Below are 18742 nucleotides of genomic sequence, written 5' to 3' on the forward strand. Positions count from 1 at the left end.
GCATTGTTTGAATGTGTGTGGCACATAAGTATAACTCTGTAAAACTTGGCTACAGGCTATGCAGCACAGTACAAAGTTACAGCTACTAAACCAGTACATTCATTTTTATAGTGCTTCATCCATTTATCATGCTTTGGTTTGCTAATTTTTTTCACATACCTTTTTATGTTACAGTCTGTTACCTTTGTACACATTTCTCATATTGGGGGTCTACAGGTAACACAACCTGCTTTTCCATAGAAAAAAGTCAATGTTACGCATATTATATCCAATAAATGGTATACAGGTTAACATAAAGACGTGTCTCATTCATGACTGAGCATGTTACCAAAATGGGGGAGGGGGAACTCTCATGTAGAAAAATGTATCTGTATTCTCATTCATTTATAGATGCATAAGAAACTAAGAAGGATGGTGAGCTGGAGGGTCGGGGGATGCATGCTGCAGTCCACGTGAGCCAGTCAGGTGATGGGACAAGGATGGAAGAAGTTGCCTTTATGCCTTTTCACACACACTGTGGGGTGGGGGGGTGGGGAACCTAATACTTTTTTGAATGATGTGATACATAAAAACTCACCTTACTTATAGAAGAGAGAAACTCAAAAAGAAAGCAAGCAGGATTAGAAACATTTACATCAGGCATATCCAGAATAAAAATCTAATTGCAATGGGAATGCATTACAAATTTTTTTTTAACTAGCATCCAATTTCATAAAGAACTGCAGTGAATACCGAGAAAAATAGATTTACAGAATGGTAACAAGTGTCCTTATTCTTACCACCCTCTACCCATGACAAACCAAGCAGGCAAAAAAGTAAGTACATAGAAGACCTCATAGTTAATAACGTAGCTCAGTTGATTTTATATATATATATATATATATTTTATATATATATATATATAAAATATATATATATAAAATGTACTAAATGTACTATATAAAATATATGTACTATATAAAATATAGTACTATATAAATATAGTATAGTATAGTACTATAGTACTATATATAGTACTATAGTACTATATAAATGTACTATATAAAATATATATATATATATAAAATGTACTAAAAGTAGAAAAACAATCTATGCCCTAGAAATGCAATGACTCTTGAGTCAAAGCTGAATAGCAGATTATCTAGCAAATGGCAAATGAAACCACTTGTGATAACACACTACAGCCATGTTTCTCAGACTCCTTGAATTAGAAGCACTCACCTGGGATGCTGTGACAGTCCATTGCTCGTGCCCTTTCCCGCGAGATTCCAATCCAGAGGGAATTCCAATTCAGACATAAAAAGTATAAATTACTTGGGAAAAATGAAGCTAATAAAAGCATGGGTTGCTTCCTTGGGAAAATTAAAAACACAAGATAAACCACCATCTAATCTTATTAAGGAAAAAGATTAAAAAGCAAACACACATAGCGCCTGAGCGTATAGAACTCAGCAGCCACTGTAACCCGATGCGATCACCTCAGGAATATAAGGATGGTTCGATATTTAAAAATCGAGTAGCCCAAGTCAGCAAATTAATAGCTTGTAGGGAAATAGGCCATATTATGATAACCAGAGATGCTACAAAAGACATTTGATAAAATTCAATATCCATTCCTGAATTTTAAAAAGTCCGAATATAGATAGATAGGTAGAAAGGTAGGTAGATAGATAAAAATTTAAAGTCTGAATAAAATAAGACTGGAAACCAAAGGACTTGAGAGGTGCTTCAGTGGAAAATTAAATTCACAGATACAAGCTAGGACCTTACAAGCAGTCATTTTTGGCTAAGTTACACTGAGATGACAAGCCACTCTTAGATTTCAGTGACTTAGGACATGAAAGGGCTATTTCTCACTCACATGTCATGTCCATTCTGGGTGAGCTCTTGCTCTTGTCTCAGGACCCTGGGCTGATGGACCGGCCACCATCTGAATCACGGCTCTCTTGTGGCAGAGGCAAGAGGGACCTGGGGATTCTTAAAGCTTCCTCTCGGGGGGACAGGAGCCACTTCCACTCACATTTCATTGACCAAAGTCAGCCCCGTTATATGGCCAAGGTTGACCTCCACAAGAAGGGGTGTGCCCTCTTCCCGTAGGTCATGAATATTATATACAACAGACCAAGGAATGAAGTTGAGGTGAATGTCAGCATTGATCATGGTGGGGAGAAAAGGAGCCTTGGAACGTCGTGACGATGCTCTGATTTTTTAGAGATTTTTTTTTTTTTCTTTGCGGTACGCGGGCCTCTCACTGTTGTGGCCTCTCCCGTTGCGGAGCACAGGCTCCGGACGTGCAGGCTCAGCGGCCATGGCTCACGGGCCCAGCCGCTCCGCGGCATGTGGGATCTTCCCAGACCAGGGCACGACCCCATGTCCCCTGCATCGGCAGGCGGACTCTCAACCACTGCGCCACCAGGGAAGCCCTAGAGAGATTTTTAAAATCTATTCCAACAAATCTAAAGGAATAAGCATTTGTACGAAAGGTAAAACACTAGTGAAATATCTAAGGAGAGGACTGCGTAAGATCCACAGATCCAGTTCCTAAGGTGGACAGTCTAAGCTGTATGGAATAAAGCTGAGAACTGCCAACATCAAAAAACTGATGGTGTGTTTCTTCTCTATGCCCTTCCCCCAGAGCTCTGGCACTTAAATAACCTTTTAATTGCTCTTTCCCTGCAGAGAAAATTCCAGTCCCGTGCAGACCTCTGTAGCTGGTCTTCTCCTGGGGTCAAGCTAACCAGCTTGTCTCTGGAGACGCGAAATGCATGCGGTCGGCTCGCTCCCCTCTTTGCTGATTTTTAAGTGTGTCTGCCAAACTAAGGCTCGAACACGTTTGTGTCTGAGCTCCCAACCAGCAGACCTGTTCAGTCCTACTTGTCTTAGAACTGAGTGATCAGCATCAAAACCCTTTCTGCTCCGAGGACTCGATGTAATAATATACTCCTCCTTTGGCAAAGTTGTCAACAGGCCAGCAGGCCGGCTCTTTCATTGTCCGGGCCTGAGTGTACGCAAACACATCCTCAGACAGGTCTGTTCTAAAAGGACTGCTCTAATGGAGCAGAATTGGAGTCTTGAAATATGCATCTTGTGCTTTGATGTGAGGCCAACGGCTGAGTGGAAAACTCTTCACGTGGCCTCCTGGGCTTTCAGGAGGAGCGTCTCTCAGGAGGGCGCACCAGCCTGACCACACGGCCTGGAAGGCCTTAGGTTGGGAAGGAAGGACATAATTAAAAACACATGGGAGAAGGAATTTCCATCGGGTCCTGGAGTGGCTCGGAGGACAGCTTGGAGGGCAGGAGCGGGAAGTGGGAGGCCCGTGTATGTTTGTGCAGCTCCGGGACATAAATATTTTGCTTCACGTCTAACTCCAAAAGGCCCGAGCACAAGAAAATATCCCCGTTCTACAGACGCCCGATGACGACACCACCACCACGCGTACTTAGGTCAAAAGATGTATTTCAAAGTGAGAACAGTCGTATGTTACAAAAGTACTGTGAATCTTCACCAAATAATTAATCAAACGTATAGCCCTCAAAGATGCAGAATTTCAGCTGTCTAGTTCAAGTCCCGTTCTGCTTCGTTTCACTTGGCTTTCGGAGGGAGGTAAGAGGTGCCCCGGTCAGCGAATAGATGACTTCTTCGGCATTTGCTTTTTTCTCATTTCTTCTAATAAGGAGACTACATTCTAGATAAACAAAAACAGGTGCATGTAATCCAAGGTTTGGGTTTTTTTGTTTTTTTTTAAGTGCTGCAAAATGAGCCTCAAAGGGCAGAAAGAACATCCCAACCTTTCTGTCAAAAACTCTGGCCATTTCTAGGACACCTTTGCCAAACTGAAAGAGAAAACAAGAAAAATTCTTTTGTGTCTATGTTCTCTCCTCCTCACCAGGAAAAAATCCTTAGATGGAGATGGAGTTACATACCTCATTTTTCACACTTGCGTCTGCCCCTTTGTCAAGAAGTAACTGGACTAATTCTTCATGGTTATTCAGCACGGCCACCTAGGAGACAAACGGTGGGGGTGAGCGGAAGCGGGTGCCTGGTGGGACAGGTCCAGGACACCCACCAGCAGCACACTCAAGGGTCAGAGCTGTCTGGGACCGCTGTGGCTTTGCAGGACGGGTGCGTGGACCTCGCTGCACCGCCATGGCAGCTGCAAGGGAAGAGGAAAGGAAATCTGCTTTTCTCCATGTGGGATGACAAGTCCTAGGCCAAACCAGGACAGAGAACAGCACTTCTTTGTTTTGATCCTAAAATGGCCCCAGGGACTGGGGTTGGTAATCCTTCAAGAAAGCTGTCAAAAGACAACAAAAATACTAGAGTGACCCCCCCCCACCCCCCAAAAAATGCTATGGTGACATCGTCATATCTTAATTCACAGGCCGATAGGGAATACACACGCAACCAAAACCCAGTGTTTTGTTTTGTTGCAGTACGCGGGTCTCTCACTGTTGTGGCCTCTCCCGTTGCGGAGCAACAGGCTCCGGACGCACAGGCTCAGCGGCCATGGCTCCCGGGCCCAGCCGCTCCGCGGCATGTGGGATCTTCCCAGAACCGGGGCACGAACCCGTGTCCCCTGCATCGGCAGGCGGACTCTCAACCACTGCGCCACCAGGGAAGCCCCCCAGTGCTCTTGTGTGGCTGCACTCTCAAGAATTTCTGTTACAGGGCCAGCTCTGACCTTAATTCCACCTGTCAAGCCAGGCTGCTGTGTGTAGCAAGGCGTACCATGAGAGGGGTCTTCCCGTCTTTGTCTTTCATGTTCACATCTGCGCCTGCGTCAATCAGCAGAGAGGCGACCTCCTGGTTCCCCGAGACCGCAGAGACTCTCATGAGCGGGGTCCACCCTGAGCCAGCGTCTGTGGGGTCCACCTGGAGAGCCACAGGGAGAGTGGCTCTTAGCCCACTTTCTTTTCCTGAAAATCACTCATCAGAAACTTATAAAGCAATGTCTACTTGCCCAAATTCCCCCACAATTTAGATAGCAGTCTTTCTAGACCCGGTGAGAGTTGATTGGACCGTGATTTCAGTTCACATTTACACAGTGAGCAGCTGTGTTTGGGCCACTTTAGAGGGTGCTGAGAGGCCCCAGGAGGCCCCTCCCCACCCACTGGCATCTTCATTTACATTTTGTTCAAATGGAAAAAAGATGGGACAGAAAAATGAAATGTAATCACCTCCTCCTTGGCCCCGTGTGAGCCCTGCCTTATTTTCTCGTGCCTAACTTTCCTCGTCTGGTTTTTAAAGGGTGTCTGCTGCTTACTTTTAAGCGTCTTTGTAAGCGGCTTTAAATCCCTTCCGGAACAAGACAGTAATATAAACGCCCACCCTGATACTTACCAATAGGTATTCATTTTAAGCAGGAGAACTACAGCCGGAGCAAATACAAAGCAACTAGATCTCTTACCTGAAACCCAGTCTGAAAAGTCAGCCAACCTAAAGCCTCGTCCAAAATGTAGTTTGCCTGGTAGTAAGATGGGCCATTTCTAATAATCTGCCCGACATTAAGATCCTTCAGTTTCATGCTTTTTAAGACATATTCTAGAATAACGAAATGTAGATACTGCCTCCTCCAATCCCAACAAGGACCTCATCCATCCGTGAAGAGTGGTACCGAAGTAGACATATACACATGTGCACAGATGGACGCATGGATGCACACACAGGTCTAATTCAGAAGAATTACTTACAGAAGAATTACTCAGAGCTCTCTGCAGCTTTGGTATGAAGCATCAGACCGGAATAACAAACAAGGAACTGCCAGTAGGGCCTTAGGACCTTGCAGGTGGTTTGTGTGTATGAGATTAGCCACCGCAGCACCGTTAAGATGTGCAGCTCTTCCTCTTGCAAATAACAAATAACCTTTGGGCAGCAAGGTCCATTCCATTATATTTAAATAATAATAAAATAACCACCTCGTACTACGAGGTACTTTATGCATTTCCAATGCGCTTCCACACACATTTTCTCTTTGGTCCTGAGGGTGAAACAGGGGTAGCTATTTTTATTCCTGTTTACAAATGTTTAAACCAAATCTCAGAGAAGTCGAATACCTTCCCTGAGGTCACATGGCTCATTAAATGTAGAAATGGTTCCCCATGCAAATAACTCGCTCTCAGTATAGATCATTCGATTCGAGAAGAGGGTGACAGTGCCCCACTTTGCTCCCACATCCAACCCACTGTCTTCCAAAGCATCGGATCCACCACCTGCCAAGAACAGAGAGCGACTCGTGTTGATATCATCTACCAGCCACACAGAAATCTTTTGTGGACACATTTATGGAGTTCCAGTGCTACAGAAAAAGATGGAATTCACCCCAAATGAGTGTGTCCATAACTAAAGCCCAGAGAGACACTTCCAAAATTCCAGTATTACATGTTGATGGCAGAGACCTGCTCTTCTTTCAGCAAAGGTCAAACTTCATTTTCAGCTACAGACTTTTACTGGGTCCAAAGCATGAGCAGAATTCATCATAAACCAAACAAGAGGAATGTGGCTGTCACCACCACCCAAGGCAGGTGTGGGCCCTAACCACCAAGGCTGATACCTCTGACCTTTTGTGCGTGTGTCTAAAACAAAACAAGAAATGTAATAAAAGGGATTTATCTTGATTGAGGTTCTTCCTCCAAGGGGCCCTCTTCTCAGCCCTCTCAAAGCAGCAGCAGGAACCAGGGAGATCCCACAACTTAAGCCTTGCTTTTGCTCAATCACACTTCAGAGACAAACTAGGACAAATCTAGACATCTTCCGGGAGACGTAACTCTTCTCCATCCGAGTTTATTTTCCAGGTCATCAGTTTAACTTCTCAGTAGCCTACACCATCTGGCAATCACAATTAGGAGAGAATTTTGTTCATCATTCCTTATTTCCATGCCCTGAAAATTTTATTTAACTTCTTTGAAATCTTCTAAAGTTTTCAAAGTTAGCAGCAATTACCCTAATGGAGCTAATTCTATTTGCCCATCTTCAAATATCTTTAGAAGAGTCCAAACAACTCTACTTCCACTTGCCAAGTAGAATTTGTGCTTTCTGATGACATGAAACCAGAATCAAACCAACATGCCTGCTTCAAAGCAAAGACACGAGAGCTGGAATATGCTCTATTCTTTTTTTTTGGCGGTACGCGGGCCTCTCACTGTTGTGGCCTCTCCCACCGCGGAGCACAGGCTCCGGACGCGCAGGCTCAGCGGCCATGGCTCACGGGCCCAGCCGCTCCGCGGCATGTGGGATCTTCCCGGACCGGGGCACGAACCCATGTCCCCTGTATCGGCAGGCGGACTCTCAACCACTGCGCCACCAGGGAAGCCCCTGCAATGCTCTATTCTTGATATAGTGTTTGCTCTTCGGAAGTTTTTTTTAATGACTAATCTTTAAAGCAAACCCAAGAATAAAAATAATCTAATTCTAAAAGCAATGAGCAGCAGTACGGCTGTAAGAGTTCTGAACATCTTGGTGCGTCCAGCACCTCCCACAGTATCTGGTGTGTTGTAGAGGCACCATCAAGCTTTGTTGGCGTAGGGAATGAACAAAGGAATCAACAAGGTAGAAGAAGCATCAGGTCCAGCTCTGGATTCAGCACTGTTTCTTTTTCCCCCACACGCGATGAACCTCCATGACAATCTGAAGCCTCATTAGCATAACAATTCTATAACGATCTTTTTTTTTTCCAAGGCTTCAGGAACTTTCTTGCTCATAAGTCAGAGAACTTTCTTTAGCATTTCTAGGTTCAACTAATCAAAAGACATCCACATAAGGCCCTGCTCGTCCTAAACCCTGTGGAACAGCATTTAGGTTCTTAACTCTACGTGTGTAGTTGACAAGGACAATCGTACCTCACAGCCGTCCTTTATCATCCACTCAATCACATTGCAGTGGCCTCCATCTGCAGCCCAGTGCAGAGCTGTACAGCCTCCTAGGTCTCTAGCGTCCCAGGAAGCACCGTGTCTTCGGAGGTATTTCACAACATCTAGGTGTCCTGCGTAGCACGCAAGCATTAGACTGCAACACACAGCAGAAGAAGCATTTGGCTATAAGTGGGGTCTCCACACTCAGGTCTACATTTACCCTCCCTGGCTTAAACCTAAGAGAGAAATCCTAATTTGGGTGGAAAAGCCATGAAAATTATTCACATAAAATGTATGTGTCTATCAACTGATGAATAGACACATTGTGGTATATCCATACAATGGAATATAATTTGGCCATAAAAAGGAAGTGAAGTACTGATATATGCTACAATGTAGATGAACCTTAAAACATTACGCTAAATAAAAGCCAGACGCAAAAGGCCACATAGTATGATTTCATTTATATGAAATGTCCAGAATAGACAAATCCAGAGACAGAACTAGCAGGTTAGCGGTTGCTGAAGCTGGAAGGAGGAGATGGTAAGTGACTGCTAGCGAATACAGGGCTTCTTTCTGTGTTGATTAAAATCTTCTGGATTTATACAGTGATGGTGGTTACACAACTTTGTTCATATATTTTTAAATGCTGAATTGTACATTGTAGCAGAATGAATTTTATGGTATGTGAATTATACCTCCAAAAAATGAATAATCACTGTAATAGAGTAAAATGTTGGATTTAAAAACATCTACCAGTCCATGATGATATTCAGAAAAGAAAAAGAAAAAAATCTCATTGGACATTATTAGAGATAACTATTAAACCAATTCCTTACTCTAAATATTGGTACTTAAATAAACATTTATGTTGTCTTTATAGAATACCATGTAGTCCATCCCCAGTTGATGAGGGAAAGCTCTTGTTAACAGAAGCCTACACAGCTAATAAATATGGGAGGAATCATGGAATTAGAAAATCACTTTTTGGCAAGTCCCAATTAAATAATTGATTCAGGCAAGGATCACAGTAGATGCTAAAATTTTTGGATGAACGTTTAATGGAGAACAGGATATTCACACGGTACTGAATTTCTAACCCATAGATTATTTTCTAATTGCAATGGGAAGCTATATCTTTACAAAGGAAAGACTTAGCTGTTACACGCTCACCAAAGGATGAGAAGTAGAAACACCAGCTGGGGGGCAACCTGCATCACAGGTCTGACAGAGGCAAACTGAAGCCACAACACCAGCTCTGAAGTGCTCTCGCTAAAAGTGTTAACCTGAATCCAATCAAGCCTTTAAACCTAATTTTAACTTTATTGGAAATAATGAACAAGTTAAATGCCTCCTTCACACCTAGGAGACAACTGAGCAGATCAAGAATACAGGGCATCCTCTAAGATAATTGATCCCGTCTCCTCAAAAGTCATTGCTATAAGAAAAAATTTTAAAAATAAAAAAAGAGACAGAGGACCAGTTACACACACACAGGCTTTTTTTCACCTTCAGTCTACTGATGGGAAGCATGAAGAAATTTCCTGATCTAGACATCCTTACCCTCCTGTATGATCCCTTAGCTAGGATGGAAGAGATACATAAATGTCTCCACATAAAGATGTACAAATAGCTTTCTTTCTATTAGATGTTATCAATAAGGCTATCCTCTGTAGCTTTCCAGCTTCCTCTCTGCTGTGGAAAAGTTCAAGGTTATTATCAGTACCTAGAAAATCTGAACAAGCTCATTGGTAGAACAGGCCAACCACAGAGGCTATTTTGGAGGTGATCTTTTAATAAATTTTCTAATTTCTTGTATGGATATTGGCTATTTTGGATGTTCTACTTCTTGAGTTGATTTTGATGGTTTAAATTTTCTCTAAAAAAGTACCCATTTCAATGATTTGATCAAATCTATTTTAGATGCAAGTGTACCACTTTCTTTTCATGCTTGAATTTGCTCTATACTGTTATGAATCCTTTCAGATTTCTAATTTTTTCTTTCCTCTGAGATTTACAAAATTGGTCCATTTTATTGTGTAGCTTTGGTTTAAGAGGTAGCTCTCACATTTCTCAACAATCTATTTTATAATCAATTTCTACTTTTTAAAAATTCTTCTCTTTCATACCTCTCAAGTTTTTCTTTTTTCTTTTTAAAATGGCACTATTATTTTTTCAAACTTCTTGAATTGATGGCTTAGTTCCAAAAAATACCTAAGAGTTATTTGAAAAACTACTGTTTAAACTTAAGTGATTTTTTTCAATGTTACTAAAATCTATTGCTGCACTATGTCCAGAGAGTGTGGTAGGTAGGCTTTCTGATTTTAGAAATTGATGTCCTCTTTGTGGCCTACCATATTTGATCAGTGTTTTGTAGCTACTCCTTACATACTAGTTTGCAGTGCATAAACCTTTGATCGGCACACATCACGTGACTGTAAGCTTCTTGAGCAAAGGCTTTGCATTTTATTCACTGTTCTACCCAAGTGCCAAGCACAGAGCCTGGCATGTGGTAGTCATTCAATAAATATTGGTTGATGTGAATTAATTAATTAAACTTAATTACTAGATTAGTGATTATTTTTAGGTCTTTCTACAACATTCTCTCATCATTGTAAGAACAAGTTTCCAAGTATCATGTTCTTTCCACAAACTTCTCCTGCAAGGCACTCAGCCCTTTCACCTCAGGGAAGTAACTGGGTTGTATCTTTGTGAATGCATTTTGCTTCCTTGGAAACACCGAAGACTTCTAGTTAACACAGTCAGGTGACATGAAATGAGAGCCCTTAGGGAGGTAAAAAGTGCCACAGGCACTTACAACCAAATGCCCAGCACATGGCTGGAGAAAACTGCTTCAATAACTATCACTTACTGAGCGCTTAGTGTCTGCTGGGCTCAAGCTAGGGAAGGCAGATGCATTATAATGGATATCCCCCAAAATACCCTGTTGAGTGGAAGAATAAGTGGACAAGTGAATAAGCCAGTTTTTGAGTTGCCATCGTTCCTTTGAGACCTATCACCTCTCAGTACTGTCAAAAGAAACAAGAAAATATTTGGGTAAATCAAAAACCCAAGCCTAGTAACACAAGTATGGGAACAGTTTAGGGCATGTTCCATACCTACCTGTCTTTGCCACTTCCATTCTGCAGGTTCACATCTGTGCCGTTAGAAACGAGGATTTTCACAAGCCTAAACAAGACAAATTTCAGAGTCGCTGGATAAGCAGCTTTGATGAATAGGAACCCACGATAACCCAGTAAAAATGAACGACTCTATATTTAAGACCTGTCCTGGCAACTCTCTCTTCTCCATCTTCAGAGGCAGCTGGCTTTAAAGACAGGGCATTAAGAAACCAAGAAACTGCCTCTCCACACCAAAAAAAAAACAAACAGTTTTTCACCCTTTACGTGAATTAGTCATTGAAAACAAAAAACTATACCACATGAAACAAGTTAGACTATGAAACTAACTCACTCTCACTTTAATGACCATTGGAAATACATTTTCAAATGGTAGAATCTGATGAAAATCCATTTCTATTTCTTTAAAAATGGCATTTTAGTTAAATATAAATATGTTGGAAAAATAAGCTCTTAATATTTATGTGTATCTCCATGAGGAGTAGAGAAAATAGATTGTGTCAGTGGAAATTATATCTGAGCAACCTATCAGGGAAATTTGTTTTCTAGAATGAATATCCCTCCCCCTTTTTTTTTTTTTTTAAAGAAATTCACATTCTAATAACCAGTTTTCCCAGGACATATAAAATACCTTGCAAAATGTAATTTAAATGGCTACCTCTCTTCCTTATCACATGATTATACATTTTTATACCCTCTCCTGCATGTTGTGTGACTTTATGATAAAAGCAGCTGAGCTTCTGTTCAGCCCCTACATGGCTCAATTTTGGAAAGAGAACTGAAGCTGGGTTCCCCCCCTCCCCCACCGACGGCCCTTCCCCTCCTGTCCCCGTCCTGAGAGGAGCCTTTGGGAGGAGCGAGGGGCTCAACCCCTCGCTAAGGGATGCAGAGGGAAGCACCGTACCTGGTGTATCCTCTCTGGGCAGCGACCATCAGAGCGGTAAAGCCAAACTTATTGGGAACATCAACCTTCACGTTGCTTGGGGGAAACACAGAGGGAAAAAAAAGAGATGAACGTGCCCACACGGCTCCCTGTGGATTCACAGCTGACTTCTCTTTCAGGGCACAGGTGGTTAAAATGGTTCATTTTCCTGAAAATTCCAGTTCCTTCTGCACCATTAAGTTTTTGTTGTCTTAGACTGCCCTGCCTAATGTTTTAAAGGATTCAAATTCACAAGGAAAGAAGAGGAAATTGCTGTAATTTCACTTAAAATAGGCACTTCCTTCAATTCAGAACCATTACGTAATCTGCTAAAATCCTCTATGAAGAGCACGGCCCCTCTAAACTAGCGGGGGACACAGTGGCTTCACTGCAGGCTCTCAGCTCCACCCAACACCAGCCTGGTCCCCACTGCACCCACTGGGCATAAAGCACTGCTGCTCAAAGAAGAAAGCCCAGCTCTTCGGGCTTCCCTGGTGGCTCTGTGGTTGAGAGTCCGCCTGCCGATGCAGGGGACGTGGGTTTGTGCCCCGGTCCGGGAAGATCCCACATGCCGCGGAGCGGCTGGGCCCGTGAGCCACGGCTGCTGAGCCTGCGCGTCCGGAGCCTGTGCTCCACGACGGGAGAGGCCACAGCAGTGAGAGGCCCGTGTACCGAAAAGAAAAAAAAGAAAGAAAGAGAGCCCAGCTCTTCAATAGCAGCTTAGAAGCTGTGGCGTTTTTCGGGAACCTTCTCCAACTTACAGAGCCTCAATTCACACATGACTTGTCTTCTAAGGCACTCAACACTATCAATTCAAAAACGATCTAGATAACGTTGTCCTGTTTTCATTTGGGAGATAGCTTCAAGTATCTCATTGGCGGCAACTGTATTCAACATTTTCCCTCTAGGGTTTTATCAGCCTTTTGAGTTAGAAACAGCTGATTTAGTGATTCCTTAATTTCACCAGGAATTAGACGCGGGCATTTAGGGGCAAAATTTGCCTAAATGCTACGGCATATAAGCAAGAGTCATAAGTTACTTCTGGGAAGAATATACGACACCCAGACTTGTCGTATCTGTTTTCAATGTTCATTAAATAATGACAAAATATACCATTTACATGGGGCTGTCTACGGTCACCTTTAAGAGCCATGCTGCACTCACACCAGTCACCTGAGATCAATTTTGGAGCCAGTTTCAAAGCCGTGGGCAATTTTAGGAAAATAAAGTTAAGCTGCATGAACGCATTTCTGAACACTTGCTGGGCATTTAAAAAAGAATTTTAAGTTTTTAAAAGGCAGAGCTCTCTCACCCTGCTTGTAGTATTCGAAGCAGCAAATCTTCATCGTTCACGTTGACAGCTCTGTGCAAGTGTTCACTACTTATGGGTTCTCCTGAAGAAAGTAGATGGAAAGCAGTCATCCAAAATGTAATGAAAGAAGGTTCATCCCAGCTCTATTCCTCCTGTGGCCTTGAGTGGAAGTTCACGTTCACCTTCAAGAAGGCACTTGGCAATTCCGCTGAGTATCTCTTACATGACATACTCCACTCCTACTGAAAATAGACCTCGTTTTCACAGATTAAGAGAAGAACGTTTAGATTGTCCTAAAGGCTTGGGACATTTTCAAGTTATAAAAGTACCGCTGTGTGTATGTTATTTTGATATTTGAAAATAATCCTTTCAGATTTCAGAAGACATAATAGATGTCCCTTACGAGCAAGGGAAAGCCCCACCATTGTCACGACGTGCGGGTTTTGTTTGCCAAGGAGTCGCTAAACTGTGTGAACGACAAACGATAAAAGACGGATTGCTTTAACGTTGGAAATCCACAATTTCAGTCCTTCCCAGCAACATAACATTCACATTGGCCTTGCCTCCTGTGAGCTTGTGGAGGCAGAAGGGCTCATACCTGGAGAGGTAGAACATTGTGAGAAAGCCTGACTGTGGGAGCGAGCCTGCCAAGTGGAGAAAAGCAGGCGAGGGATTCTGAGAAACAGGAAAGGAACAATGGGAAGAGGGGCAGCCCTTCGTGCACTAACTCCTCGTGGAAGAGAAGGGGGCAGGAGTCCAAAACTGAGCAGTGTGTGAGCTCAGGACCGAGTGAAAGAAGCCCGTCCGTCAGGATGTTTACTTCGTGGCTTCACTTGGTTCACCTTCCATGACGTTCTGACGTTTTGGATGATTAGGATTAAGTTTAAATGAAACAATACAAGTGAAGTGCTAGACTAGCACCTGTACGTCGTAAGTATCTGTTGTCAAGGTGAGAGTAACAGAACAGCGGCTGCCCCGGTCCCACCTTTCTCTCCTGCCTGGTGCCCAGCCCCCTCCCACACTTAGCACCCTACCGGCCTTCACAGGCATCGAGCTGATAACCCCCGGCTTCGGCCATCTCAAAAAGGCTCTTTCACTTATTCAACAAATGTTTCATTTTTTGGTGGTGGCGGGGTTTTTTGGCCGCACCATGTGGGATCTCAATTCCCTGACCGGGGATCAAACCCGTGCCCCCCAACAAAGGTTCATGTATACCTTACGTGCCTAGTCTTGACACTGGGAGCCCCAGAGAGAATGAGACACGCATGTCCCTCTCTTGCCCTTCACACTGCAGGGCCCACTTTCAGCTGTTACGATTCTCAACCCTGAAAGAAAACATCCCCTCCACTCTATCCTCCCACCGCAACCCCAGACTAGCCCCTGGGGCTCACCCCGCCCCTTAACCTCCCTCTTACAGTCTGGCCTGCAGAGGCCGCCGGCCGTCTCAGCCAGTGGGGAAGTAAAATTCCCAGTCCCTGCTCCTCACGGTGGAAAAACTCTGGGACGCCAGTTCCCAGGCACAGGAGCCGAGTTTCTCCTGGTTTCCATGGAGGATTTTTCGCTGGACAAAGTACAAACCGGGAAACAGTGGGGCAGAAGAATGAAGAGATCCCTGTCAGAGTGACCTTTAGCTGATACCCTTTTCTTCTGTTCTGGTAAAAATAAATTCAGGCCAAGTTAAAACTGTTTTGAAATAACAATTTTGTCTGCTTCAGCTTGCCAATCTCCTCAAGATGTCTTAGCTACATTATACTTCCTTTTCATCATTCCACACATAGTTTTAGACCAAAAGCCTCAAATAAATGTATCATGATAACCCACCAGAGGACAAGGCCCACGGCAGTCCCTGGCCTTCTGAGGGAGGTCATAGCTTTCACGAGGGACTCTGGGAGGGGGCAGACTTTTGCCCCCCTGGAGGACATTTGGTGAAGTCTAGTGACATTTTTGGTTGTCACAACTTAAGGATTGGTACTACTGGCATCTAGTGGCTGGAGGCCAGGGATACCTCTAAACATGCTACAGACAAGGGGCAGCCCCAGTCACCAACCACGCAGATGCTGAGAATCCCTGCACTAGAGGCATACGGACTTAACAGGACCCACACTTTAGTGCGCAAATGAAACCCATGGAAAGTTCCTCTTCCCTCTCACTTCCCAGAAAGGAGGAGAAGGATGGTGTGGTGGGAAAGTCTTCATTATCCCACCAAACAGCCCCTACTTCTGTGACTCTCAAACGTCAACTGCCACTAAAAACGCCAAAATAAGTGATTTGCACAGAATCATCTAGAAGGACATAGGAAGCTCATCCTATTTCTACTGAATTTTAAAGTATGGTATCCTAATTAGTTCCAATTAACTAAGCTGCCTCTAGAACTTCACATGATGCTTTTAATCTCCTTCAGACCACAAAACAGGGCCAGAAAGGCTGAGTGAGTTGTCCAAGGTCACCCAGATAGGAGGGGGCAACATCAGAGCTCAAAGGGAGGTCTTCCAAAAGGCCACACTCCTTCGTTTGGGGCTTAATAGATGTCAAGGTAGCTGACCAATCCGTTCTATGCTTCCGCTCTTACTAAGTTTTGTATACAAGCAGACATCTTAAATACACACACATGAACCCCCAGCCCCTGCAAAGTGCGAAGTGCAAGGGGAGGCCTAAAGCTTACAAAGCTTCGGAGAAGTGCTAACTTCTTGGGATTTGAGGGAAAGCTCTGAAAGCACACGCAGCACCCAGCACATTACGCCCTGACCACCTCAGGCCACATCGTCCCTCCTGCCTGCCCAGCATGGCTCTCCCGGTACGGGCACTTCCCATCCTACCCAGGGAGCTCTGCGGCGTGCAAATATCAGAAAACAGAATAAGTTCATTTCGTGCTTAGAAGCTTGAGGACCGTGCATAGCAGAGACCAGGGTATCTTGATATTATGGTATCATGTCAATAAATGTATTGCCTGTTCCAGTTTCTGCGAGGGGTCATCAGCGCTCTCCCAACTTATTCTGGGTTCAAAGGGACATCTCACAGAAGAGAAGGAAAACAACATAATTGTTCATCATTCCCTGCTTGCTGAGTTCCAGCAAAGGGAAGCAATAACTATCATTGGGGCATGAAAGCTCTTTCTCAGCATTAACTCATTAACCCTCTCAGACCCCTGCCAGGAAGGCAACGAGGTACTGAGGATGGCCGCCAGCCCAGAGAGGAATCAACCAAGGCACGACAGAGCCTCACAGGTTACAGGAATCTGACAGAGAACAGAAAAGTGCAGAGGCTCTTGTGTGCAGGGCAGAGTTCTTCCTACTCCCACTTTAGGCGGGAGTCATGAAGAACAGAGGGGACATGCCAGGGTGGACAGAACGTTCCAGTCCTCTGCCCCCGAATCCTTCAAGACATTGTGGGCCTGGCCCAAGGGACTGCTATCAATAAGTGCAATGGAATATGGAAAAGGCAGGCTTTGCCTCTGTGGGTTTGTTTTTCTAATGTTTACCAGGGTGTCACAATTATTACAAACACTGAACCGATGCTGCCCGTGGTGAGGACGCCCGTCATCGAGCAGGACCACAGGAGGGGACGCCTGGCGAGGGGTTGGGGGGGTGCAGAGAGGTCTTTGGGAAACCACTGCTCACGCTCTGCAAGAGGGTCATTTAGCTGCACATGTCCCGACAGATACTAAAATGTGGTGATAATGCCTTCCTTGGTGGAATTTAAGTCTCTATTAAAAACAGTGAATAAATGATGAGCTCATTGGCAAAAAATATTTGCCAATTAACAAGCAGCAGCTGTTTTCCTTTCTTTTTAAGGGCCCAGCTGATTAAAATTGCAGGCTGCCTCATTTAAACGAGAGTCTCATGTCCTTTACCTGGGGGGTAAAAAGAAGGCTGAGCATCCTTTATTCAAAGTACATGCTTTTGTGATTCATTAAAGCACTTTCTAGCCGAATGCAAATGATCAACCCACAGAAGCATTTTCACTTGTTTTATAAAACGCGCACATTTTTAATTCTTTGTTTAGCCTGATCTGCCTCCTTAAGAGAGTCTGCTTTGGACACGGTAAGAGCAGCAGCCTGAGGAGCAGCAGGCAGAAGCGAGGGTTACCTGGTCCTTCCCACCCAGGAGAGCGTCCTAAGGTTGAGAGCGCATCCTGGCTGCAGGCACGTGTGCTGTGACCTGACACTCGGCTCCCAGGGCCTCACCAGGACCCTCATCCCCGGCCCACCCTCGTCCCCGCAGGAGGTCTTGTCTGATGAGCCACGGAAGCCACGGGCTGCAGGGACAAAGGCCTTGGACCAATTTTCCGCGGCTGCCTCGCAGAAGCAAGGAGAAGGCGCACCTGGCCTGCAGGCACCACCCTCGTCAGCTGACAGACCGAGCGCTGCGCCGGCCTCTGCCTTCCTAGAAGAGCTCCAGATGCTGCCCTGACCCCATGTGACCTCTGGCCAAAGGCCCAGGAGCCCCTGCCCTGGCTTTGATGTGGTATGAAGGATCCTAGGGGCCGCCTACCGCAACTGGCTCTATGCCCAGTTCACCCTCACCCGGCAGGTTCAGGGGGCCTCTCCCCAGCCAGTGACAACCAGACCCATCATCTCCCAAGAGACAGGAAGGCAAGCTGAGCCAATCAGACCTCCTCCTCCTCCCAGTACTGACTGGGGGCTTTTCGTTCGCCATCCATCCAACCGTTTCTTAAGGATCTTCTATAACTAGACATGACCGACCCATCACCCTGGCCCCTCAGGAGCATGCACGGTAGGTGGAAGACAAAGAAGATGAACGAATACGTAAAATAAGAGGCAAAGGAGCGTTACTAGAGGTGGTGAGACAGCGCCCTGTGCGGGAGCGGAGCAGCGTGCAGAGCAAACGAGGGGAAGCCACACGAGGAATGGCCTGGAACAGAGCTCTGCCCCGGAGTGGGCGCGGTAGGCCCAGCAGTGGGGAGGGAGGGCACCCCAGAATGCAGGGGCAGAGCCAGAGGAGTGCAGCAGTGGCTGGGGGTGGGGGGAACGGGAGGGAGCCCAAAGGCGGCCCAGAGGAGCTGCCCTCCAGAGCCTCTTTCCACACGCTGGGCTCCCTTTGCCCACTTTTCTCCTGCCCCCTCTCCTCCCTTCTCTGTGCCTTCCCTCAACACACAAAGAAGTAAGGCACTGCCTTCTTTTCTTACCCCTAAAAACTCCAGGAGCTCAATATCTCCCATAGAAAAGCAAATGCTTTCACCCTCACCAGATTCGGGGCCAAGCCCTCTTTCCTGACCTGCATCTCTGGAACCGACCATTTCACATCAAGTCTCCTCTGAAACTCCATCTCTCCACGGCTAGCTGAGCACTGTTCGGGGGCGTATATGGCACCACCACCCTCAGCTTTAACTCAATTCTCAGTTCGCTAAACTGAGATCCAATCCCCTAATGCCTTGTTTGCAACGGAAAGTGTTATGAACCAACTCAAAATCTGAATTACCTTTCATCTGCACAAAAATGTCCATCAGTAAATGCCTAAAGGACACAACTGAAAGTCACAGAAAAAAAAAAAATATATATATA

The 18742-nt window shown here is 45.0% G+C and overlaps 1 protein-coding gene across 3 annotated transcripts in view; it reads right to left on the reverse strand.

The window, feature by feature from the left end:
* Positions 1-1076: 1076 nt before the first annotated feature.
* Positions 1077-18742, reverse strand: part of FANK1 (fibronectin type III and ankyrin repeat domains 1) — a 116871-nt gene continuing 99205 nt past the window's right edge. Inside the window, exons 4-11 of one of the 3 annotated variants that reach the window (XM_019940245.3) lie at positions 13222-13303; positions 11892-11966; positions 10971-11036; positions 7836-8001; positions 4729-4872; positions 3924-4001; positions 3789-3833; positions 1077-3685 (exon numbers count right to left, since the gene is read on the reverse strand). In XM_019940245.3, coding sequence (XP_019795804.2) covers positions 3620-3685; positions 3789-3833; positions 3924-4001; positions 4729-4872; positions 7836-8001; positions 10971-11036; positions 11892-11966; positions 13222-13303 — 722 coding nt within the window. In that variant the 3' untranslated portion in view covers positions 1077-3619. The other 2 variants (XM_073793811.1, XM_073793812.1) reach the window with 2 other exon arrangements.

The sequence above is a fragment of the Tursiops truncatus genome, chromosome 16 (genome assembly GCF_011762595.2).
Source record: "Tursiops truncatus isolate mTurTru1 chromosome 16, mTurTru1.mat.Y, whole genome shotgun sequence".
NCBI lineage: Eukaryota > Metazoa > Chordata > Mammalia > Artiodactyla > Delphinidae > Tursiops > Tursiops truncatus.